This window comes from Triturus cristatus, chromosome 1_2 (assembly GCF_964204655.1).
Source record: "Triturus cristatus chromosome 1_2, aTriCri1.1, whole genome shotgun sequence".
NCBI lineage: Eukaryota > Metazoa > Chordata > Amphibia > Caudata > Salamandridae > Triturus > Triturus cristatus.
In genome coordinates, this window is record NC_140580.1 from 706316695 (window position 1) to 706341525 (window position 24831).

Sequence of the window (24831 nt, forward strand, 5' to 3'; positions counted from 1 at the left end):
ACCATTATAGGACCGCTTAAGGACCGTTTAATGGCTGGCAGACTTCCCGCTGTTTCAGTGTGCTGGTGCGCCCTGATTCACCCTTTCCTTGACCATTAATTGCATTTTTAACTCCTCACTGGAAGAGAGTGGTTTGCATGTTGCCCAAAGCTAAGGGAAAGCTGTTCATTTTCAATGTGACACAGTTTCACCCTTGTTTCCCGGTTTACTGGTTAAGGAAAGGCCTCTCTCCCGTTAATGTTTCTCTATGTTGGCTTCATCTTTCACTTAGCTCAAAGGAAGAAATAAGCCTGATCAAAGAGGATGACAAAATAAACCAAAGGTTTGTTTATTTTTCTCTACTTCTGTGTGGACAGGGCCTGTGCTTCCCATTGAGCCCCATGAACCTTTGCTTACACCTCATCCAATAGGAAGCCATAGGCAGGTGTCATATAATCAGGCTAAGCAAACGGACTCAGACCGGAAGACAGCAGAGGGCTTAAGGAAGTATTCCCATCGCTTGATGCAAGATGGCGTCTCCTAAACGTTCTAGCAGGGTACAACAGACACGGGGAAGGAATGACTTGGAGGAAAGCTCCTCCAGTCCTCCAAAAAGAGGCTCTCCAATTATGGCACGGTTCAGAAACCTGAACCGCTCTTTCCAACTTAGTATGAAAATACTTCTCCGGAGCCCCGGTCAGAAGATAGACACAGAGTGAGTTCACCAACATTGAAGGCTACTCTCCAAAATAATATTATTCAACACAGACGAGAGGGAAATAACTGCACAATGGAGATCAAAGCGATGAAAAGGGTTGTTGATTTTGAAACAAGTGTTGCAAACGCCATTCTCAACAAAATGCTGTCTGTCTAGACCAACTCATCGAACACCACCAGTAGTTCCTTGATAAGTCCTTTTGGATGCATTCCAGAGCGGGGGAACAATGCCAGAACCTTTCCCCAAAATGTAATGAGCCGGGTTGGGAATTCAGTGGTTAAAGAGACAACCAAGTGAAGGGAGTCTGACAGCCCACGCGTAAGCAACATTTCCTTCAAAAAGATGGCACCATGGAATATCTAAAAGCGTATCTCCCAATATTTAAGCAACTCTGAGAATATAAAACCAAAAACTGTAAATTTCAAGTTAGATAAAAAAGACAAAAGGGTGGTAGTGAAATACTGTACGGAAAAAGGGGAAGTCAGCTATCACTGCCAAATAGCTGAAAAGATGAAGGTCAAAAATACATCATGCAACAAGATCAGGAGAGGAAATCGATTGTTTATGACACGGAAATCAGATCATAAGGATGGGTGGGAATAGTACAAATAGGAGCATTCTTACTGACACAAGTCAAAATAGATGAGATAGTCCAGACAAAGAGAGAAAAGTATATTTCTAGGTCCGCCTGCCACTGTTTACGAAGAAAGACTAGTCCTACCAAGCCATCAGGAAGCCTGTTGCGACAGAGGAAGTCTTCATGGAGCCCTTTTGTCTGGTTTTTGACTTGATTGAGGAAAACACACATAAAAAGATAAACACTTTCAATTTGAAAGTGACGGGGCTTTTAGTCTTGTGTAAGGAATAACACAAATGTGAAATTGTTAGTATGCTAAATTTAAACCCACATAATTTGTGCAACATGCAGTTAAATAAGTATTATTATGCAGACCCCCCCAGACTTTCCTGATTTTTCCCAAAAAATTCTCCAAGGTGCGCGCAATTTTCTATGCACCAGTGTCGCAAAAAAACACAACAGTGTTTGTTCTTTCTCAGTGGGGTGGCAGCGGGTCAGGCCTGAAGTCCTTCCAACACTGTTTGCTTTTCTCTGCTGCTAAGTGGTCGGCAGCTGGGGGTCTGACCTGAAAAGCAGGGAGACCTCAATGTAATTTCCTGCCTAATACAGGTGGACTCGCTGCACAGTGTATTTGAACTCTTTGTCTCTTAACAAAAGGAAAGGAACAGGGCATAATACTCGCAGGTGAAGTGGGGGCGGGGAAGGTGAGCCTGTTTCTACCTCAGTGGCTCACCTGTCTGATGCGTTTCCAGAAGGACGTTGCATTCTGCTGTAGTTATGAATAACGGTAAAAAGTGTTTTGCCAAGAAGAATGCTAACTTGAAGGCGCCTCCGTAGCTGCAGGTGTAACGCCAGTGCTTAATTTGAGCCGGTGCTTTCCGATGCTAAGCACCGGTGTTTACGGAGAGCATTCAGGTCGATGCCTCACTGGGCTTTGCTCGCACTGAGGATGTATGGGAATTGAAGCCCTCACGGTTCAAACTGTATACTGAGGCAAATTCCACCCCTGAGACGGACCTATTTTTAAAATACTTAAGTTAAACTTGCTCGTACTTGATTGGTGCTGACAAGGTAGTGTTGGCTGAAGCCTCCTGAATGTAAAAGATGCATATAATCACAAGGACACTGTTTATGACACTTCTGTCTCAAAACATGATGCTCTGGTGAAGCAAAAGGCAAGGTTTGCAGGTAGGCGCTATGCAGTGTCCCCAAGCATCCAGATGGGCCATTGGTTGTGTGGCACACCGATGAGACTTGGGTTTTGCGGTAACACTTTGCATTCTGGGACTTATGGTTTCATTATTGCACATGCTAAATGTAGGCCTATAAGCTAAAAATACAGTGAGCTGTTGGTAATCATGATGGTTTTAATACGTCATACATACAGTGATGCCCTTGGCAACTATGTTTGCATTGCGGAGTGAAAAAAACTGTTTTTACAGTGCGAGTTGTACATTAGAGAGATAAACAATCATGTAATTGGAGAGGCATGGAAGGTATTGTAAGAAGGTGTACAATTCAATGTGTGGTTTGCACGAAATTATTTGCTACCTTGGCGTATCCTCGTGCTCTTTGTCATGTAACCGGGCACTTCCGGGTCGGGGTGAATGACAGTTACTCTGCAGAAGAGAAGGCTGTTCTTAATTTGGGCAGTGACATAGTGAATTAGTGGGTGGAAGAATACACCTCTAATTCTATTTGATGCCTTTTTACAGGTTATGCACATTTAATTCTGTCGAGGCCTTGGATGCTATTTTGGCAAATTGACACTTTATCCATGTTTCAGGGTATTATTGTGCAGCCATGCCCGGTGAGGGCATTTTCTTGCTATTCGGCATTTGCCCTTAAGATAAGGACTTTGAAGTGAGAAATGTGCTGAGTAAAAAGTGCATTAATACTGCCCTCTTACCCCCCAAAAAAGAAAGAAACATTGCATGCTTGCCAAGGCTAGACCTACTGGCTTTGCCGCTGTTTGTCTGCAAAGCATCCTAATACCTATTAGGTCAGAAGTTCTCTATAAAATAAAAAATAAATTGCGCAGCTCTCTGCAGTAACACTCACATATTCACGGTAAGGGGCTGTAAAAATATCTGCTGCATCTGTAGTAAAACCAACTCTCCAACACTTGCCTTGAAACCAAAATGCCATTGAAGCGCTAGGATGGGGACAATGGCCTTTTCCCTCCTGTGATACTTTGCTATTACGGTCATTGGTAGTCTTGTAACTATCATTGACATAGCATTATTTTCAGTGATCTACATACCATCAAGGAAACACATAGGGGGACATTTACTAAAATGCTGTGCAACGCAGCACAACGACCAACATTGGTGTGCTGTGTTGCTTCAGAGTGTGTGCTCAGGGCCGGCTTTAGTGTTGGTGGCGCCCAGTGCGACAATGTTTGTTGGCGCCGCCCTAATAATCTAATTCTCCACGAATTCTCTCACTACCACCCTTTAACAGTGATCCTCAAGTCACTATAACCACTCTCTCTCATGCATTTATTTTGCTTTGTAGCGCCACTCATACCAGTGTAAGGTGTCAGAGCACTTTACATCATATATACACAGTGTATAGGAAATGTTACATCAGACAAGGGACAATAAGGTGTAGGATTCACATGTAGGATTCACATGTCAACCATACTGGTAGACAGTATAGATTAAGAGTGCTTGGTCTGGAGAAGCGCAAACTAATCTAAAACGTAGCACCATGGTTGGGAGTTGGCTTTTTGATGACAGCAAGTAGCTCACTGTTCTATATTAGGATTTAAACTTCTAAACTGCAAGTAACAAAAGGGCCTCTCTGACAGAAGCAGTAACGCAGTGACCAATTTACATTGTATGCACTTTGTGATCTGCATGGTACAGGTGCTTCGCAGCAGGCATATTAGCCTTCCGTCCGATCTTATAATAAGTAAAAACTTCCACTCGACAAAGCTCTGATCTCTCTGCAGCAGGTGCATCAATCACCAGAGTTGCCTTGATATTTACACAAATTATTTCAATAATTAATTATTTACAATTAAATTACTTCCCACCATATTCCCCTATAAACCCACAACCTGCTACAAATAATAAATTAATACAATTAACATAATTATCAATTAATACTATTAATACAAATTAATAAAAATTATTTACCAATGAATAATTAATCAACAACCCATTAATTTTCAATACCAATTAATAATTACCTAATAACAATTACATTACTTCCCACCCTATTCCTCTATAAACCCACAACCCGCTACAGAAGTAAAACGCAAAATAAAATTAAAAATAATTAATAATTCCTAAAAATTATTATTTAATGTACTATAATTAAATTACTTCCCACCTTAATCCCCTATAAACCCACAACCCGCTATGGAATTAAATAACACAAAAATTAAATAACCTAAAATTCATTACTTTAACCATACATTCCAAAATTAATACATACTTTTAACACATATACTAACAGTTAAAACACTATACTAAGCTAGGCCTTAGGCCGCCCGTGGCGGCCCCTGCATTTGCAGCCTAAAGTGGCCTGATCGAAGAACGAGGGAGGGGGCTGGCGATTCATGCGGTACGACGGCCGCAGGTATGGGGGTGGGGGGTTGGGGGCGTGTCGCCGATTCTTGCAGCTGCAATGGCCGCAGGTAAGATCGGGGAAAGGGGGCTGGCTGCTGTCCCCAAAACTCATGCCGCCTGGGGCGGTCCCCCCCACCGCCCCCCCTAGCTACGCCACTGGTCGGAACTATGAAGTCCGTAATCTTTCCGCAGATCTTTTTATTTTCACATGGAGATTTCATCTGTGGAAGGGATCTGGGGAAATGAGGCATTACTGGGGTACTGAGACCCAGAGCTACAGATTCCCCTTGGTAAGTCCTCAATTCCAAGGGCACCTCAGAGAGCAAATTGTAATGCCTCAGTTTTTCCCTATTGTCAAAGTCCCGTGGATGGGAAAGATCCGAGCGATATTCTGGGCCAACCATAATGAGCTTGATTTTCTGGACTTCCTTTCCATTTCTGCAAATAGTTGTCACTAAACAGCATTAATAGTATAACAAGTAAAAGAAAAGGATGAAATACCACCTGCGGAACAATGAAAAAGAAACATTCCCCAGGATTACTCATATATCAGAAACAATCATTTATAGGATAGGATAGCACTTATAGAGCGCGCTTATACCCGAGGGTGTCAAGGCGCGATAGCAGACAAAGAGGAGACAGAATAGAGGCGCACAGGCCACACCCTAGGATGAAAAAAGCCAGGTTTTAAGATGTGTTTTAAAAACCGGATAAGAGTTAGAGATGTAAGCGGGTAGGGAATTTGCAGCATTATCAATAGTTTAAGGTTTGCCACTTTGTGATGAGCAATAGATGCCGTTCTGATTTATAAACGTCACACGGATTTATGTTCAAATGCAGATAGTGAATAACATCAGTCTTTTGGCTTACCCTCAACCAATATAAACATAGTATTCTGTTTTCTGACACTGATTGATTGAGGTGGTCAAAGAGGAGGCTCCTTCAATCTTTTTTTTTTTTTTTTAAATTTTATTGAACAGTAAAAAGGATACAAGCATGGGCCTACAACCACCAGGGCCGGCCGCTAGAATCAGAAAGGATCATACATTGTTAAAGTCATTAACCGACCCCTGGGCCCCAGCCCATTACAGAAGCTCCGGATACTCCTAGGGAATCAGGATACATAGATTTAACATAAATAACAACTAAAAACAAAAGGCGAGGCATAGTGGCATAAAGTGGGCATCAGACTACAGCAGGGGGACTCTACATCCGACCACCAGATGGCGGTCAAGGGGAAGGAGGACTAAGAGGTCAGGGGGTTCACGGGAGAACCAGGTCTACACTCGGATATTCCAAAAACGCGAGGAACCATCAAGGGTCAGGGGGACAAGGCAACCTCGGAAATGTCCACCAGGGGGGGAGCACAGATATTTCCACGCTACTCGTTCCATTGCCCCCAGATTCTACCCCATGCCCCCGGTTTACCACGAGCCACATACACAGTCTTCTCTCAGAACATGCACCAGTCCATGTTCTCCTTCCATACAGACACGGTGGGAGGCCGCTGGGAACCTCAAAGCTGCGCTATATCTCTCTTGGCAATCATGTTCCCCAGGGCCGCCCACCGAGTCTGAGCCGCGTTATAATCATTGGGCTCCCACACATTCAGAACACAGCGACGCACCTCCGGCAGCAGAGCAACCCCGGTGACTTGTCCCATAACCACATGTACCCGGCGCCAGTATTCCGCCACCTCGCGGCACTCCCAAAGGATATGGAGAAAGGTGGCACTAAGCCCACAGCCCCGCTTACAGAGCCCGTCTTCAGAAAATCCCATCGAAACCAAACGGGGACCCGTCACGTAAACCCGGTGGAGAATCTTAAGCTGGACCAGACGGAGACGGGCCGGGATGGCCACTTCCTTGGGGGACGACAGTGCGGACTGCCAGTCCTCATCGTCCAACTCCACCCCGTCTCCCGTCCATGCCTCCCGAAGATGCACCAAGAGGTCAGCCCAATTATTAATAAGTTTTTTATAAATTAGAGAGATAGTACTGTCGGGAACGTGACCATCGAGTATGCGGTTCTCGAGGGGCGAAGAAGCCGGGATCTTGGTCCCCTCCCCAAAGACCGAGAGCAGGGCATGCCGAACCTGGGCGTAGCGGAAGAACTCCCTTTCAGTGAGCTCGTATTCGCTCTGGAGCGCCGCGAAGGTTTTAACCGCGCCCTTAATCCATAAGTCTCCCACTCTACTAATACCGATCGTGTCCCAACGCTCAAAGCCTTTCGTTGTCCAGAGGCTTCCCAGTCGGTCGGAGGCAAATAAAGGAGTAGCACATGTTAAACGCTCACTCCAGCCCATGGCTACATTAGCCGCCTTCCAGATCCTTACCGCAATCTTAGTAGGGCCCGTAAGGGTCCTTCCAGCCGAGCGGGAGTAAAGCGCCCTATTATAGTTACCGCCGGGAAGCAGGAATTTATCCATCTCATATGCCGGGTTCAAGCCAGGCGCATACGTGGCATGGTTAATGGCCGATAGCTGTGAGGCCCAATAGTACCTTCTAATGTCGGGACGCGCGATGCCCCCGTCGTACCAGGGGAGAGTAAGCTTTGCCAGAGCGATACGCGCCCGCCCGTCCCATACCAGTCTCCTCTGCAGGCTCTCCACCTCCCGAAAGTAGGCCACCGGAATGACATCGAAGGAGTTCTGAAGTGCATAGAGGAATCTGGGAAGGGACATCATTTTAAACAGTGCTGCACGACCAAGCGGGGACAAGGGCAGCTTACACCACCGAGCCGTATCCTCCCTCAAACGCCGAAGTGGAAGCTGGAGGTTCTGTTCATAGCGAACCGCCGGGTCCAACGAGACGTACACCCCCAGGTATTTAAAGCCGGACAGAGATAGTTGGATCGGAAGCCGAGGCGGCAAGAGAGGAGGGCAACCGGAGATAGGATAGACACAGGATTTAGACCAGTTGATCGTCAGACCCGAATTTCTCCCAAAGGAAGTAAGAACATCAAAGAGAACATTAAGCGACCGCCGCGGCGAGGTAAGATACAAAAGAATATCATCCGCATACAACGAGACCCGATCCTCGAAGCCCGGGGCCCACCGGATCCCTCTGATCGAGGGCTCCCAGCGGAGCCAGGCAGCGAGTGGTTCCAAGGCGAGAGCAAAGAGCAGAGGGGACAACGGGCACCCCTGCCTCGTACCCCTACCGAGAGCGAAAGGCCGAGAGACCCGCCCATTAACAACCACCTGAGCCATTGGTCCCGTGTAAAAAAGCTTCACCCAGCCAAGAAATCCCTCCCCAAAGCCGAATTTGGTCAAGACAGCCCAGAGGAATGGCCACTCGATGGTATCAAAGGCCATCGTGGCATCTAAAGAAACCAGTACGGCTGGTTCGGAGAGGTACTCCGCCCTAGCGAGGGCGCCATGAAGACGCCGCAGGTTAAGAGCGGTGTTACGATGAGGGATGAAGCCGCATTGATCAGGATGGATCAGATCACAGATAACGCTCAACAAACGATTGGCGAGGACTTTAGCCAGTATCTTAGGCTCGGCGTTTAGTAGTGAAATAGGCCTGTAGGAGGCACAGCGGTCTCGCGGCTTACCTTCCTTGGGAATCACGACTATAGTAGCCAGACGCTGGTCGGCGGGAAGGGAACCCGCCTCAAGGGACTCCTGGAACATACGACGGAGGAAAGGCGCGAGTTTATCCGGGCGCAACTTATACAACTCAATAGGCAAGCCGTTGGGACCCATAGCCTTGCCAGAGCGAAGGGACCGAATCGCAGTTGCAATCTCGTCAACAGACAAGGGGGCGTCCAGCTGTTCACGGTCTTCGACGGACAGGCCGGGCAAAGCAATATCCCGCAGCAGAAGGCGAGAGTCTTCCTCATCCCTATCAGTCACCGGGGAGTACACGGCCCGGAGGTGGTCAGCAAAACATTCCACAATCTCACCAGGCTCAGTCACACACACTCCATCCGAGACCCGAAGCTCCGGGACCACACGATTCACTCTCTCCTTCTTGTCCAGCCAAGCAATCAATTTACCCGCCTTGTCCCCGGCGTCATACAATCGACCCTGCTGCTCCCTATACATAGTTTTGGCAGCATCAGTGACAAGAGACCTGTATTCAAACTGCTTCAAGCTGAGGGCGTGGAGCCCGTCCGGAGTGACACCCGCCTCCAAGGCCGACTCCAGCCCCGAGATGTCAGTCTCCAGCTTCACCACTGCCTCACTCTTGAGCTTCTTAGCCACCACTATCTGGGAGAGGGCGTGTCCGCGGAGTACGGTTTTAAAGGCTTCCCACAGGGACATTGCGGACGACACCGACCCCTCGTTTTCAAGGAAGTATTGGTCCATAGACTTGACCAGGCTGTCGCGAGTCGTAGGGTCTCGCAGGTACCACGGGTTAATGGGAGCGATCCGCCCTGCAGACCGCGACCCGGTGTCAAAGAGCAGCCACAGCGGGGAATGATCGGAGATACCCCGCGCCAGGTGCCTAACCTCTCGAATCCGAGCAGTCTGTGCCGCGGGCATAAGGAAATAGTCTAATCTAGAAAGACTCCCATGCGCCCCAGAGTGAAAGGTGTACTGACATTGTGTCGGATGCATCAATCTCCAACTATCTACCAGACCGAAGGTCTCCAATAGTCCGCCGAGCCATGCCTGGGCAGCGGGGAGGGCCCTGGGCGGGTGACGATCCAGGTCACCCGAAACCACCGAATTGAAGTCCCCGCCCATAAGCAAAAGACTGTCCGGAAGTTCAAGCAGCATTCGACCCAAGTCCGAGAAGGTGGAGTTCTGGAGGCCCGGGGGAACGTAAACTGAGACCAGGGAAATGGACTGCCCCTCCCACCTCCCAGTCAAACACACATAGCGCCCTCTATCATCCGAGACTACCCTGGTGATCTCTAACGGAAGTGAGGATCGCAGGAGAATGCCCACCCCTCTAGAACCAGTGGTGAAACCAGAATGGGCCACGAGGCGGTATCCCCCCCCTGTTCATTGCATGACAAACATTACCAACCAGATGCGTCTCCTGTAGAAACACCACATCAGGAATCAGACGACGCAAATACTGCAGTACTACACCCCGCTTGATACGGTCACCCAACCCATTGACGTTCCATGACATCAGCCTCAACCCGTCTCCCCCCATCCCCTCCAATAGATCAAAGGTCCCCCAGCCAATAGCAGAGCCCCCGAAACTGGACAAAAATCAATACCTCGCCCTGCAAACAAAAAACACACATCACAACAACCCCTCCCTCCCCCCAACCCCCCCCCAAATCCAACTCCCCCCACCCTGCACCCCTGCGGTCCAAAAAACCACCCCAACTTGCAGTGTGCCTGTCGCCCTACAAACCCCATTCTACGAAAAGACCCCGGAGGAGGAAAGGGACCCGTCCCCGCCCGCCCCCCACACAGGTCATAGTGAGACAAAATGAACAAAAGAAGTAAAACCCAGCTGAACAGTGCAAAATGGCAAAGTCAAGGACCAAAAGTCACTCCAAAGGGGACCCGTCACCTTCGGCACCGGCAGAGGGCCCAGGCCGGTCACCTCTGTCCGGCAGCGAGTCCAGCCAGTCACTCACAGTCGCAGGAGAGTCAAAAAAGGCAGTCCGATCCTCGTGTTCCACTCGGAGTTTTGCGGGATAAAGCATAGAGTACTTAAGGCCCAGGTCACGGAGACGACGCTTCACCCCCTGGAAACCCATCCGCTGTTTCTGGACAAGTTGGGTGAAGTCTGGATAAAAGTTAATGGACGAGTTCTCATGAAGAACCGGGCCGTGGACCCGTGAGGCCTGCAGAATCGCATCTCGGTCTCTATAGTGGAACAGTTTGGCCACAATAGGCCTCGGGGGGGCCCCCGGCCGCGGCCGACCGCCCGGAACTCGATGGGCCCGCTCCACGGCAAAGAACTTACTTAGGCCAGCGGGGGCCAGGTGTTGGAGGATGAGTTCCTCGACCAGGAGGTCAACCGGGCGGTTGTCGGAGGACTCCGGTACGCCTATGACACGGATGTTATTGCGTCGGGCCCGTCCCTCGAAGTCCTCCAGCCGCCGGGCCATCTGATCGTTGGCCATCTTGATGTCGCCAAGAGTGGTCTGCAGGTCCGACACAGCCGCACCAAGGGTGGAGGTCCGCACATCGAGCGCTTGAACCCTCTCGTTGGTTTTAGAGAGATCTGCCCGAATTAATGTGACATCAATTGCCACCGTGTCGATTTTACGGGCCAAGGCCTCGTACTGCGTGGCGATGGTCTCCCTGATGCCATCAATGGCGCCCATGATGTCCTGCAGGGACAGCTCCGGAGAGACGGACGTGCCACCACCGGCGGCGTCTGGGGGGGCGCCGGCCGCTCCAGGGGACCCTCTGCCTTGAGTGTAGCGGTCCATGTTGTTAACCTGGACCGGTCCCCCGCGGAGGGAAGCCTTAGTCCTACGCCCCTCGGGGCCCCCCTTGCCCCCCATGTGGGCCACGTACACCGAAGGGGACCGCCGATCAAGGGTCGAATGGGCACCGGCACCGCAGACGGGCGCCTCACCAGAGTCCGCAGTATAGCGGTGCGAGGGGACCAAAGGCAATGGGCACACTAGTGGCAGGCGGAGACAAAGGCCTCACGCAGAGGCCAAGGAAACACCCAGCCACACCAAGCGATTCCGCCGTCCAGCCCCTTTGAAGTCCAAAAGTGAAACCGAAAGTGATGGAGCGGCCACTGGCACAGCGCTGCGGCCGCTGTTGTTCAATTACGACCCGGCTCCACGGTTCACCCTCGCCCCGGGCACCGCCGTCGGGTGGGTCCCAAAAGTTCAGACCACGATAAATCAGGATTCCCAGGTCCGATTCGATTTCTGAAAGGAGATCCGTGTTCAGCCAGTCTTCATCTTCCAGATTCCGTAAACCATATCAGGATAATGTCAGGATAAATTCCGAGGAGCAGCGAGGGTCCGGGGAGCCCTGTGCTCACGCGACCATCTTGGATGCGCGCTAGGCTCCTCCTCTCGGCTCCTTCAATCTTTAGAAGAAATCTTACTTCTTTTGAGGACCAAATATGAAGATGAGGTATGCATACCAGCACGCAATTAAAAGAGGCTAGTACACTACATAATTTTTTTTTTAACATTACATTTTCGAGAGCTCATTTGCCCTTTTTCCTGCCCCTGTCTTTTCTACTGAAAAACGGGGCGGGGAGGAAGGAGGTCGTGACCTCGCCATACCAACCATCAATGATCCTGATTTTCCTATTCCCAGCTGTCCCACTTTTTCTCTTCTGTTGAACTATTCACCCCCTCCCCCCACACACACACACCTCTTCTGCTGTGTAACCATTAGATGATCAATTTTTTTCCTACTAAATTATGGAAGTGTCAATATATCAGTGTAAAAACTATAATCATTCCAACGGAAACCTTTGAGGTTTTTGATTTTGATGTTGACCTTTCGGATGCTTTATTTTCTAAAGTTGAGTCCATTACCTTCCACACAAGAAGTCAACCTAAAGTAAGGTCATCTTCAGCACAACATTGTCTGCAGTAGATGTTCTACATTAACAGTCTTCTCTAGGAACACCACACATCCCCAAATAACATTATGCTTATTACACCCTCCCATCCCTACAAAGGAATTATTATAATTTGGCAAAGCTGGTCAGCTATGAATCAGTGTACATTACCGGTGTCAGAAACGATAGCACTTTAAACCCTATGTAAAAAGAACCGGTGATCGACGGAATGCTGAACAATGTCAAACACTTACCCCCAGTCAGAGATCTGGGCCTAAATCCATAGCTGTTTTGCTCACCATGCCACCACAGTTTGGACTCAGCCATATTAAAATCAGCCCTGATCCTGCTTTCCATTGGAACAGTCCAGCCTAAACTGTCAGGTCAGGTCCTCCCTCGACCGGAAATAAGCATCCTAGGAGCGGTTTTGGGGTATCACCCCATATCACCTAGGATAGCTTGAACCAGTTGGCAGTTCGGGCTGGACTGTTCCCATGGGGAGCAGGGTCAAGACTGATTTGCATATGGCTGGGTCCAAACTTGAATGGCGTGGTGAGAAAAAAAGGATGCATTCAGGCCCAGATCTCTGACTAGGAGTAAGCATTTGACATTGTTCAGCATTCCATCCATCAATTGTTCTTTTTGCAACTTTTAAACCCTATGGCAGACCTGAGTGGAATTTTCTGACTTGGGAGGACACAAATGTCAAAGACTGCAAATAATATTCCTCTTACCTCATCCTGTGCTACCTGGGCTGCACGAAAATCTTCATTCTGTATCTGGTGTCTTGACGTGGTCTAGATAAAAGCATAAGCGTTGTTCATAAATTGATGAGTTAAAGGCTTACTTTAGTCTGTCAATTTTGCATGACTAAATCATTATCATTTCTCTAAATTGCCCCAACATGGAACTGGCATCTGCATATTCCACTTCTCTGTCAAATGAAAATGATGTAAAACTGTATTACTCATTCTCTACCACAGTCCTACAAAGAAAAAAACCCAAATTCCTCAGAGGGCCCACAAAACTTGTGGAATTGTTTCTACACTGGGTACCAAACAGCAAATTGTAGCAGGTATGAGCAAAGACGTAAAACAATCACTACAGTTCAACAAACGTGAATACATACAACCACCATCCCTTATAATCTTATACTGGCTGCCTTTATTATCCATAAATGAATACATTCAAATCAAATGAACAAGTTACTTACCTTCTGTAATGAGCTTGCTGGTAGTGACTGTATCTAGCTGCATATTCCTTACATTTTGCATATTCTCCAGGCGTCAGGCTACGTTAGTAAACTTTTCAGTAGTACCTTGGTGTGCCATCAGTTGGTGCTATATGGCTCCGCACTGACGCCGTTCCGCTCCAGAAATGATGTGTGGGGCCCGTATTGGTGCCTCAGTTGCTTTTGAGGCTGTCTGCATCCCCAGATGCAGATTCCCAAGAGCAAATTGGTCATGATCAGTGTGCAGATTCCTAGACATGTGATCTTAATGGATGGAGTCCAATCACAGAACAGGGAGGATGGGAGGGTCAGTGAGGAATCTGCAACTATCTAGAGTCTCTAGCAGAAAGAGCACAAAGGTAAAGAACTTTTTCTTTTGCTAGAGACTTCTATTTGCAGATTCCTCCCCTTTTGAATACCAAAGTAGTAACGACGGGAGGTGGGTCTCTAAATAGACTTAAGAAAGTTGTGCGAGTAAAATGCATTTTTGGGGATACCTGACTGACCAGACATGGGTGCTTCATAAACGTATGGAGGAATGCCAAGTAGCTGCTGGCTTATATCTAGGAAAGGGACTCTACATGCTAGGGCAGTTGTTACAGCTTTGGCCCTTACAGAATGAGCACACAGTCCTCCCAGATGGCTGCTTTTTAGCCAATGCGTAGCAGATCTTAATGCAGAGCACTATCCAGCAGGACTTGGTTCTCATCGGCACGGCCTTGCCTTTTTTCATACCATCGAACCCTACAAAGAGCTGATCGTCCACCTGTCGGTCTTTGGTACGATCTGTGTAGAAGCTCAGCACTCTCTTGGGGTCCAAATGAGTCTCTTCTTAGAGGGGTGAGGTGGAGGATAGAATGCCAGCAGGGTGGTGGTTTAACCGACATGGAACTGCATCACAATTTTAGCCAGAAAAGATGCCAGAGTCTGCAGAGTCAGAATGCCTGGCTGCCAAGATGACATCAACCACCTCCGGAGTAAGGTCAAAGTTGTTCACTCTCCAAGCAAGAAGGTAGAGATTGCGGAGGCCCAGATGCACATAACCCTTCTCTGTTGCTGCCACACCAGGCCCTTCCTGAGAGGCAGCGTGACGGGAGGACATATGCTCAAGCGTGTGAGTTCTGGTTACCATACACTCCTTGCCCAATCTGGAGTTACTAGGACGACCTTGGCCCGGTTGTTCCTGATCTTCTTCAGAACTCGTGGTAGGAGTGGTAATGGTGGAAAGGCATAGAGGAGTCTCGAGTTACACGCAAGGCAGAAAGTGAAAAACGCAGTGCACAAAAATGCTGACATTGCACGTTCTTGGCGGTGGCATCAGATCTAGCTAAGGGTCTCCCAATTCACAGAAGAGACCTCTCACAACCTCTGTGTGTAACTACCTCTCATGATCCACTAGGTGCAGACGGCTGATCCCGTTTGTCCTGGGATTCAAAGATTCTGTCAGGTGGGTCACCACCAGTAAATTCCATGTCGGTCCAGCCTCTTCCAGAGGCGCAAAGCTTCCTGGCAAAGCTTCCATGACTCCATCTAAGACCCTGTGTGTGCAGTAACACATGGAAGTGGTGTTGTCTGCGAGCAACTGAACCAGTCTCCCCTTGATGGACAGTAAGTGGCTAATACTAGCCCTTTACAAGCACCAGTCAGAGAAATCTCCAATCTACCTTATTTGATAGACTTCGCTGTATGCAGAATGGTGTGGGAGTTACACATATTTAAGTATATTTGTTTTTTGATGGCACACCATTCAAATCTAATCGCTTCCTAAAGCATTGCCCTGTTGGTAAACATAGCTTGATGGGTTATTGTGACTCCTTTAGTGGTTTTTGTTAAATCTATAAGAAGTCAACTTCTAGTTTTTGCCTGGTAATTTGGTCATATGCCTGCTGCAGACATCTGCATGTGATCTGCATATCATGCGTCTGAATTCTAGCTGATCCAACTTTTTAGCCTTCAACTTTTCAACATTGCTAATACTAAGAATCATCCAACCTACTCGGCACAGTAACTATATTAATACTGGAATAGAACATGAACTCCTCGTTTGAGTTGTAATACCCTTCAGTTGACAATGACAGCACTTCTATCAAAGTAGCTTTGCTTTTCATAAGATCTGATGAAAGTTGCTGAGCAATTATACTGTTAGTGGAATAATTCTAATAGCTTGCAGTAAGCTCCCCATAATCTTATTGAGGCAGTACCAACTCCTCTAAGAAGGGTTTCCATTCTTGTAAGAGGAGACAATTTTTCAGCAGGACTGTTGCAGAGGCATTCTGAGTTTGGTTGACAGTCGACAATCTATGTGCCTAAAGGGCATCCACCACTGGGACAGAAGAACTTTGGGTGCAGCTGGATGCCAGGCAAGCTGATGTGTTGATACAGTCTGCTTGGCATTGTTTTTTCTTCTTCCAAGGTAGCGGAGACCTTTGCCTCTGTCTCATCCACGGAGGAGGACAGCACACCATATTGAGAAACCCTTGCTGGCAGGCTTCTCGGGTCCTGCATTGCCTGTGCCGCTGGGTGTGGTAAATGCACATGGAGGCACAGCTGAATGAGGACCAGGCCATGCTGATGTAGCTGACTCGGAATTTGTGTTTGTCTGCAGAATACAACCCCCAGACCAGGGGCTTCATTCTGCAGAACAAACCAAAAATGTGCCTGAGGCACTGGGAGATTTCTCCCTGTGGCAACCAACATTGCATTCATCTCCTGCCCAGGACTGCCATGCAGGGGTCTGGGTTTGGTGGAGAAAGGCTGTTACAGGGTGGGAATGCCCTGTGATTTGGGGAACATAAGAGTATTCACTAACTTCAATGTCCCGTGCCACCATGAAAAAGCTGAGGAGAGGAGTAAATACCTTTTGGCAGGGGTAAGTTTAAGGGAACAACTAAAAAACAAGTCGGGCTGTTGGTGAAGGGGTTTCTCCCTAGGGGAAAAATGGATTTCACAAAGGTTTTTCAGTATTGTGCCTGGAAACCTGCATCTGTTGCCTATTCCTAGGCATAATATTGAACATTTTTGTGAATTCAGAAAAGTCAGAAATCTGCATCCATGTAAGGTCAGAAAAGCGTTGATGCAGATTTGAAATGGGAAACCAATGTGTGAAATATCCAATCTCAAACCACTTGTGGACCTATTGAAACCACTTTGATGTCTCCTCGTCCATTGTATGGGTTATTTTTTAACGATTCTGGGTGCGCAGGTAGGTTGCCCTGGTGCATGAGATTTAACAAACCAAAAAATGTTGTGTATTGTTTGAATACAGTGCAAACAGCTGTACTTACAATGCAGTCCGGCACAATACAGCTTAATTAATTCACATCAATAAGTTCATGAATTCACTCATACTTCTTAACCAATATGTGGTCCTCCAATTGCTTTAACACCGGATGCTGTATTCCTACCTTTACAACCACCTCTTTACAGTCCTATCTCGATGTCTACATTGCCTTTAATCAGTATATTCCCTTGCATCTAACTCTACCTCTGAAACCCTCTCTACATCTACTGATACCTCTAGTCCCTTAAATTTGACAAACACCTTCACCTTTACGCCTACACCTAGGTTCACTACCACCCACCTCTACTCTTACTGCTGCCTCACCACCTACCTTTGCTCCTTCCTCTGTCACGGGACTATCTTAGGGCTACATCTACCTTTATCTTGACAAGTAGTACTCTCCACATGCCAACCTCTGCCTCTACACCTACCATCATTGATACTTATGCTACTCTGCATTTACCATTTGCAGTGAAGATTGAAATGAATGAGTATTCCTGGTTTTTGCATTTTTTATCAAACTGGCTGAAAGATTTACTCGGTGCCAGTGCAATCTTCTCCACCCTCCAGTTTTTTTAGCCTATTTTAACCATATGTTGTGATCTATGGTGTTAAACGTTGCAGAAAAATCAAGAAAATCAGGATTTGCCACAATCTTTATTCAGCTCCATCCTATGCTCGGTGCTTATTTGAGTTCTATATCAAGCAAGAGAAGGGTCTGGAGATTTTTTATGTGCAAAAAGGATTGAAGCTGCTCCACTCCGAGCTTTTTTTTTTTTTTTTTAAACCTTTATTTACACATCAAATATTCACAGTCATGGGCCTACAACCGCCTGGGCCGGCCGATAACGTAGAAAAAAGGGAGGAAAACAATAATACAGCAATCATGAGAGCAGGAGCGAACCACACGTGTAACGGCTGCAGCCGCCCACAACTGAACCCAGCACTACAGAAAGGTTTCTTATTAACTGTTTTATAAATAAAAACAACAAAAGGAAACTTAGACCAGGCAGAAGAACTCCATTAGCAGGGACTTGATCTCTCATGAGCGGGGGACAACAGTGACAATGCAGCCCATTACACAGTTACTCGCGTTAAGAAGGGCAGGGGGGGGGGGGGCAGGGAAAAGATCGGTCATCAATCCTGCAAAGCGAAAGGGGAAAAAGACCAGGAACATCAAAGTCAAGGGGACATCGTTACTTCTGGTGTGACCACCAAGGGGGGGGTGCATATATCCCTACGGTAGGAATGCCAGGGACCCCACATCTTACTCCATTTCTTAGGTTTGCCTCTGGCCACGTAAACCGTCTTCTCTCGGAACATGCACCAATCCATATTCTCTTTCCACTTCATAACTGTGGGGGGCCTACCGGAACCCCAGAGCTGTGCAATGTCTCTTTTAGCGATCATGTTGGCCAAAGTCACCCAGCGTTCTTGCGCCACATCACAGTCAGTCGGTTCCCACACATTCAACACACATCGCCGAGCCTCAGGGAGCAGAGCCACACCCGTAACCTCCTCCATCACTGCATGCACACCAGTCCAGAAACGTAGCACCTTCGGACACTCCCACAGAATATGAAGAAAAGTACCAAGCAGGCCACAACCACGCCGACATAAACCATCACTTGTGTAACCCATGTGAAGCAAGCGGGGACCGGTGACATAGACCCTATGCAATATCTTTAACTGCACAAATCGAAGGCGAGCTGGTATGGCAACCTCCCTCGGTGAGGCTATGGCCGCGACCCAGTCCTCATCATCCAATTCTAGGCCATCGGCGACCCAGACCTCTCGCAAATGTGTGAGGAGGTCCGCTCGAGTATTGATCAGTTTTTTGTAGATCAGGGAAATAGTACTATCTGGCAGGTAGCCATCAAGTAAACGATCTTCCAACGGGGAGGCTTCAGGGATATCTGCAGGATTCGGGAAAGCGGAAAGTAGCGCATGGCGCATCTGCGCATAGCGAAAGAACTCCCTATCGCTCAGTTTATATTCCGTCTGAAGAGCTTCAAACGTTTTAAAAGCGCCCTTCGTCCAGAGATCCCCCACACGACTAATTCCAATCAAATCCCACTTCTCAAAGCCCTTAGTACGCCATAAACCACCCAACGCATCAGACGCATACAGTGGAGTCGCACGAGACAGACGGCCCGTCCATCCCGTAGCAGCGGTGGCGCAGTGCCAGGCACGCACTGCATTTTTCGTAGGACCTGTCAATTTAGTGCCTCCCTTCGTAGAATAAAGCGCCCTATTGAAATCTCTGCCCGGCAACAGTAGCTTATCCATCTCGTACGCGGGGTTCACCGCCGGGCCATATGTCCCATGGTTCACCGCCACCAACTGGGACGCCCAATAATACCTTCTAATATCAGGGAGAGCTAAGCCACCGTCATACCACGGTAGGGTCAGTTTAGCGAGAGCAATTCGCGGTCTTCCATCCCAAACTAGTTGCCTCTGTAGGCTCTCTACCTCACTAAAATATCGGGCGGGCACCACGTCCAGCATATTCTGCAATGCATACAAAAAGCGTGGAAGAGACATCATTTTGAATAAGGCTGCCTGGCCAAGCGGCGATAGCGGGAGCTTCCGCCAACGAGCAACATCGGCCCGCAGCCGCTGGAGCGGGGGCAGCAGATTCAGAGCATAACGGACCGCCGGATCCAGGGACACGTGGATACCTAGGTATTTAAATCCAGAATGTGAAATCTGAATCGGACAGCCACGAGGGAGAAAAGGGGGGTCGCCAACCAGCACATAAACACAGGATTTCACCCAATTAATGACAAGCCATGAATTGTGACCGAAGGAGTTTAATACATCAAATAACACTATCAACGATTTCCGCGGGGAGGTGAGATAGAGCAAAATATCATCTGCGTAGAGTGACACGCGATCCTCAAACGTCGGTGTCCACCGAATACCCGTCATGGAGGGTTCCCACCGGAGCCACGCCACCAGGGGCTCCAACGCGAGAGCAAAAAGAAGCGGGGACAGGGGGCAACCCTGCCGCGTTCCCCTCCCAAGCAAAAAGGGGGTAGAAACTCTACCATTCACCACCACCTGCGCCAGCAGTTCCACGTATAACAACTTCACCCATCCAATGAATCCAGGTCCAAAACCAAACTTAGCCAGCGCCGCCCAGAGATACGACCACCCCAACGTGTCGAACGCCATCGTGGCATCTAAGGACGCCAAAATGGCGGGCTCCTGAATAGAATCAACTCTCGCGAGGACTCCGTGGAGGCGTCGCAGGTTCAGCGCGGTGTTGCGGTGCGGAATAAAACCAGACTGGTCCGGATGTACCAGGTCACCAATGACTTTAATCAAACGATTAGCGAGCACTTTAGCGAGAATCTTAGGTTCAGCGTTTAGGAGTGAGATAGGCCTATAAGACGCACAGCAATCACGCGGCTTGCCCTCTTTATGGATAACCACAATAGTAGCTAGACGTTGATCACGCGGAAGGGAGCCGGCCTCTCAGGATGCAATAAACATCTCGCGGAGATAAGGTGCCAGCCTATCTGGACAAAGCTTGTAAAGCTCGATCGGAAGGCCGTTAGGGCCGAGAGCCTTTCCTGAACGGACCAAGCGAATCGCCGATGCTATCTCATCGTTCGTCAACGCCGCATCCAGCAATTCTTTATCATCGACAGAGAGGCACGGCAATGCAATATCTCGTAGCAGTTGACGAGAGTCGTCTTCTGGCCTCTCCGAGACCGGAGAGTAGACGTCACGCAAATGGTCCGCAAAACAGCTCACAATCTCCCCCGAATCCGTAACACTCACACCATCAGCACGCACAATCACCGGGACCACACGACTCGCTCGCTCTCTCCTCTCCAGCCATGCAATCAACTTTCCAGCCTTGTCACCAACATCATATAAGCGCCCCTGTTGTTCCCGACTAGCGAGCTTGGCCGCATCTGTAACCAACGCCCTATAATCTGATTGTTTAAGGCAAAGGGCATGGAGTTTATCCCGTGTGACCCCCCGCCCGAGATCCTCTTCCATGTCAGTTATTTCAGACTCCAAGCGTACCACCTCCTCAGTCTTACGTCTCTTAGCAAGGGAGATCAAGGATAGGGCCTACCCACGGATGACCACCTTGAAAGCCTCCCACAATGTTACGGCCGATGAGACTGAACCCTGATTTTCTACAAAATAACGGTCAAGAGACTTAACCAAAAGGGCACGAGTTGTGGGGTCATGCAAATACCAGGGATTAATCGGTGCCACCCTCCCCCCCGCCCCCAAGACCACATCTAAATGTAGCAGGACCGGGGAATGATCAGAGATGCCACGAGCCAGATGTCTGACCTCCCCGATCATTTGAGCTTGGGCGGCCGGCATCAGCACATAGTCCAATCTAGATAAGGAGCCGTGGGCGCCAGAGTGAAATGTAAATTGGGCGAGCCCCGGATGCATCGATCTCCAACAGTCCACAAGCCCCATAGTGTTGATAAAGCCACCCAGCCAAGAGTGCGCCCCGGGGAGGTCTCTGGGAGGGTGCCGATCCTCTCTGCCCGATACCACAGAATTTAAGTCGCCACCTACCAGCAGGAGGCCCTCCGGGAGCCCAAGCAGCAACCCTCCCAAGTCCGCAAAGGTGGTGGTTTGCAACCCAGGGGGGACATAAACTGAAACCAAACACAAAGTCTGTCCTTCCCACCGGCCAACCAACACCACGTAACGCCCCCGGTCGTCGTGCATCACCTCATCAATTTCCAGCGGGAGAGAGGATCGAACCAAAATGCCCACCCCTCTGGAGCCTGTAGTAAAACCAGAGTGCGCCACCAAACGGTAGCCGCTTCTATTCATAGCATGGCATGAGTGTCCCACCAAATGCGTCTCCTGCAACAGAACTACATCAGGAGAGAGACGTTTCAGATATTGTAGCACCACCCCTCGCTTCAATCGGTCCCCCAAACCATTGACATTCCATGTTAAAATGCGCAATCCCCTACCCCCCATTTCCACCACAACGGTCACCCCACCGTCGTTGAGAGCAAAAAACAGCACACTGGTTGCCTGGTACAAAACAAACGCCACACAAAAACAACTCCCCTACCGCCACCCCCCCAACTCCCGTTACACACCCCCCACCCTGCACCCCTGCACAAGACCATTAAGCCACCCCAACTCGCAGTGTGCCTGTCGCCCCAACATGAACCTACTCTGCGGAAAGAAAGAAAACCCCCCGAGGAGGAAGAATCTCACCAGATACCCCGCAGCCTCCCAATGATGAAGGAAGGGTGATACAATCCTAAAGAAGAAAAAACAATACATCAAACCCAATTTGGAGGTGAACACAAAATTGTCTAGGAACCACCAGTCATTCGTTCACACTTGATCCGCTGATCCACCACCCTCATCCTCGGCTCGTTCCTCCCCGCCGCGCCGACGGTGCAAGGTGTCAAGCCAGTCCTCAACCGCCTCGGGCCGGTCGAAAAAATAAGTCCGTTCCTCCAGTTCAATACGTAGCTTGGCCGGGAAAAGCATAGAGTACTTCAAGCCCATGTCCCTCAGCCGCCGCTTGACAGTCATAAATCCCATTCGCTGTTTTTGCACCGATTGTGTAAAATCAGGATAGAAACTGATGTCCACACTTTCATACTTCGTCGGGCCATTCACACGGGAGGCCTGCAGGATTGCGTCACGGTCCCTGAAGTTGAAGATCCTGGCAATGATGGGTCGCGGTGGGGCCCCAGGCCTCGGCCGGCCCCCCGGAACTCTGTGTGCCCGCTCCACCATAAAGAATTTGCTGAGGCCTTTCGGCGCTAGTTTGTTCAGGATCAGATCTTCCACAAAGAGATCGACCGGCCCATCCTCCGACTTCTCCGGCACACCGATGATGCGCACGTTATTCCGCCGGGCCCTGCTTTCAAAATCCTCCAGTCTCTTAACAGAGAGGTCGCTGAGGGCCCGCAAACTGCGGATCTCCGTCTGCAGTTCAGAGACATCCGTCTTGAGGCCCGATGTCGTGAGATCGAGTGATTTGACCTTTTCACTGGTTTTCGACAGGTCTGCCCTAAGTAAGTTGACATCGATCAACACGGTGTCCAGCTTGTGGGCCAGCGAGTCGAATTGCTGGCCGACCGAAGCCTTCATGGCGTCGATGGCACCCATGACATCTTGCAGTGTCAATTCCGTCGAGGGTGACGGGCCCTCCTTGGCCGCATCCGAAAGCCCACTCGAACCGGGAGATCCCTTCTGCTGGGCATAGCGGTCCATGTTGTTCGTTTGCACGTAGCCACCCCTCCGGGTAGCTCTAGACTTTTGCTTGTCACCGTCCAGCCGGGCCGCCATTACACAGCAGGGAGAGCAGATCCAGTATACCTGTTAGGCGTAGCGATCACCCTGGGGAGTCCACCTGAGTGATGGACAGCCCCCTTTGTCAATGCCACTCGACAGCCACAGATCGGTCCAAACGTAAAGCGACTGCGAGCGCCCGCCACCAGACTCGTAGAGGAAAGTCAAAAACGAAAGTGAAACCAGGGGGGGACGGGCCCGCCCAAGACTCTGGAACCGTTGTTGTTCGATTGGAGCTCGGGGACAGTGCCAACCCGAGTCCGGGGTGGCGCCGCGGGGCAGGCCTCTTTCTGGAGTACAGAATAAGTCGAGTTCCCAAAGTCCGATTTAAGTTCCGAAAATGGGAATCACCTCAGCTTCGGTTCACTAGTAATATTCCTTCAAAATAGCAGGATTATAGCCAGGATAGACGTGGGAGGCTGCGAGGGTCTCAGGAGCCCTGTGCCTACGCGTCCATCTTGGTTGCGCGCTAGGCTCCTCCTCCCACTCCTAGCTTTTCTAGCGGATTGGCAAAGTAGGCCTAATTTGATGGAGCGCCCACATTGGACAAATCACCTGGGTTTGTGCTTTTGTCATTAAAAGTGCTATCCGAGCTTGTATTTATTTATTTTGCAGGTTTTTTTATAGCATGAACCTGGCCCAAAGGCATTAGAGTACCTCACAAGAGAGCCAGGCTGAGTTATACATTTATTTATCTTTTTAGGTACAGTGAGATTAGGTAATTTACTCAGAAACATAGGACGTTCAGCTGAGGCAGGAATCTGAACCTGGTTTCCCATGTTCCAAAGTTGGCTGCCTCTAGGATACATCTCTTCGCCCTTTTACCATACCACTCAGAATTTCTCTTTCTTCTAATGGTTGTACTGAGATCATTAGGAAGGGAGTAGTAACAATGGCAGGAATACAATTTATTTAGGAGGGTTTTTCCATCCGATTAACCACATTGTTTACCCTAAACAATTGTTTTCCAAAGTCTTCTCTAGAAATCCCTTTCAAATAAGATGGATGGTAGCTCTTGACTCGGTTATGTTAGTTGTTCAACTAATTAAAGTTGGAGCCACGGATTTTACGCTGAAAGCTGAGAGAATATACAAAGACATCCAGAACAAGCCTGTTGCCAAATATAGACTCTGACCAAGGACATCGTCAACGCTTCGTTCAACAGAACACCATGCAAATAGGCTTCCTCACCTCATTTAGACACAGATTTACGAAGATATTGCATTGTGTTGTGTCACATTTTGGTGCAGACCCAACAAAAAATACATTTTGGGATTTACAAAGCCATGCAAATGTCGATTTGCTAGGTTTTGGGAAAAAAGTTACATACTACCGTGCATCAGGAAGGCGTTACATGGGTGGTGCATGGATGTTCCAATGCATCCACCCATGTATTTTGACAACAAACTGATATATAATAACTTGTAATTATGGGTTTGTATCAATATAGTGCATCTACCGGATGTTGATGTAATGAGAAATATCTTAATTTCTACTTGTTACTTCCTTATTGCATGTGTGCTGGTTTTGGCTGCACACATACAAAAAGCAAATAGCCTCAATAGATACTTTTGGCCAGGGCATTACCCCTTTCTGCACAAAACCTATTCTGACCATGTACCCTTGCGCCATGATGTAAGGGTGCCTGCATTGGCACTAGGCAGTCACACGTGCGCCAGTGCTATGAGACAGCAGA

The 24831-nt window shown here is 48.8% G+C and overlaps 1 protein-coding gene across 2 annotated transcripts in view; it reads right to left on the minus strand.

The window, feature by feature from the left end:
- The window catches only part of LOC146867869 (uncharacterized), a 587713-nt gene that overhangs the window by 87161 nt on the left and 475721 nt on the right, over positions 1-24831 (minus strand). For both annotated transcript variants that reach the window (XM_085608579.1, XM_085608578.1), the window contains one exon: positions 13047-13109. In XM_085608579.1, the coding sequence (XP_085464705.1) occupies positions 13047-13109 (63 nt within the window). The remainder of the gene's footprint in view (positions 1-13046; positions 13110-24831) is intronic.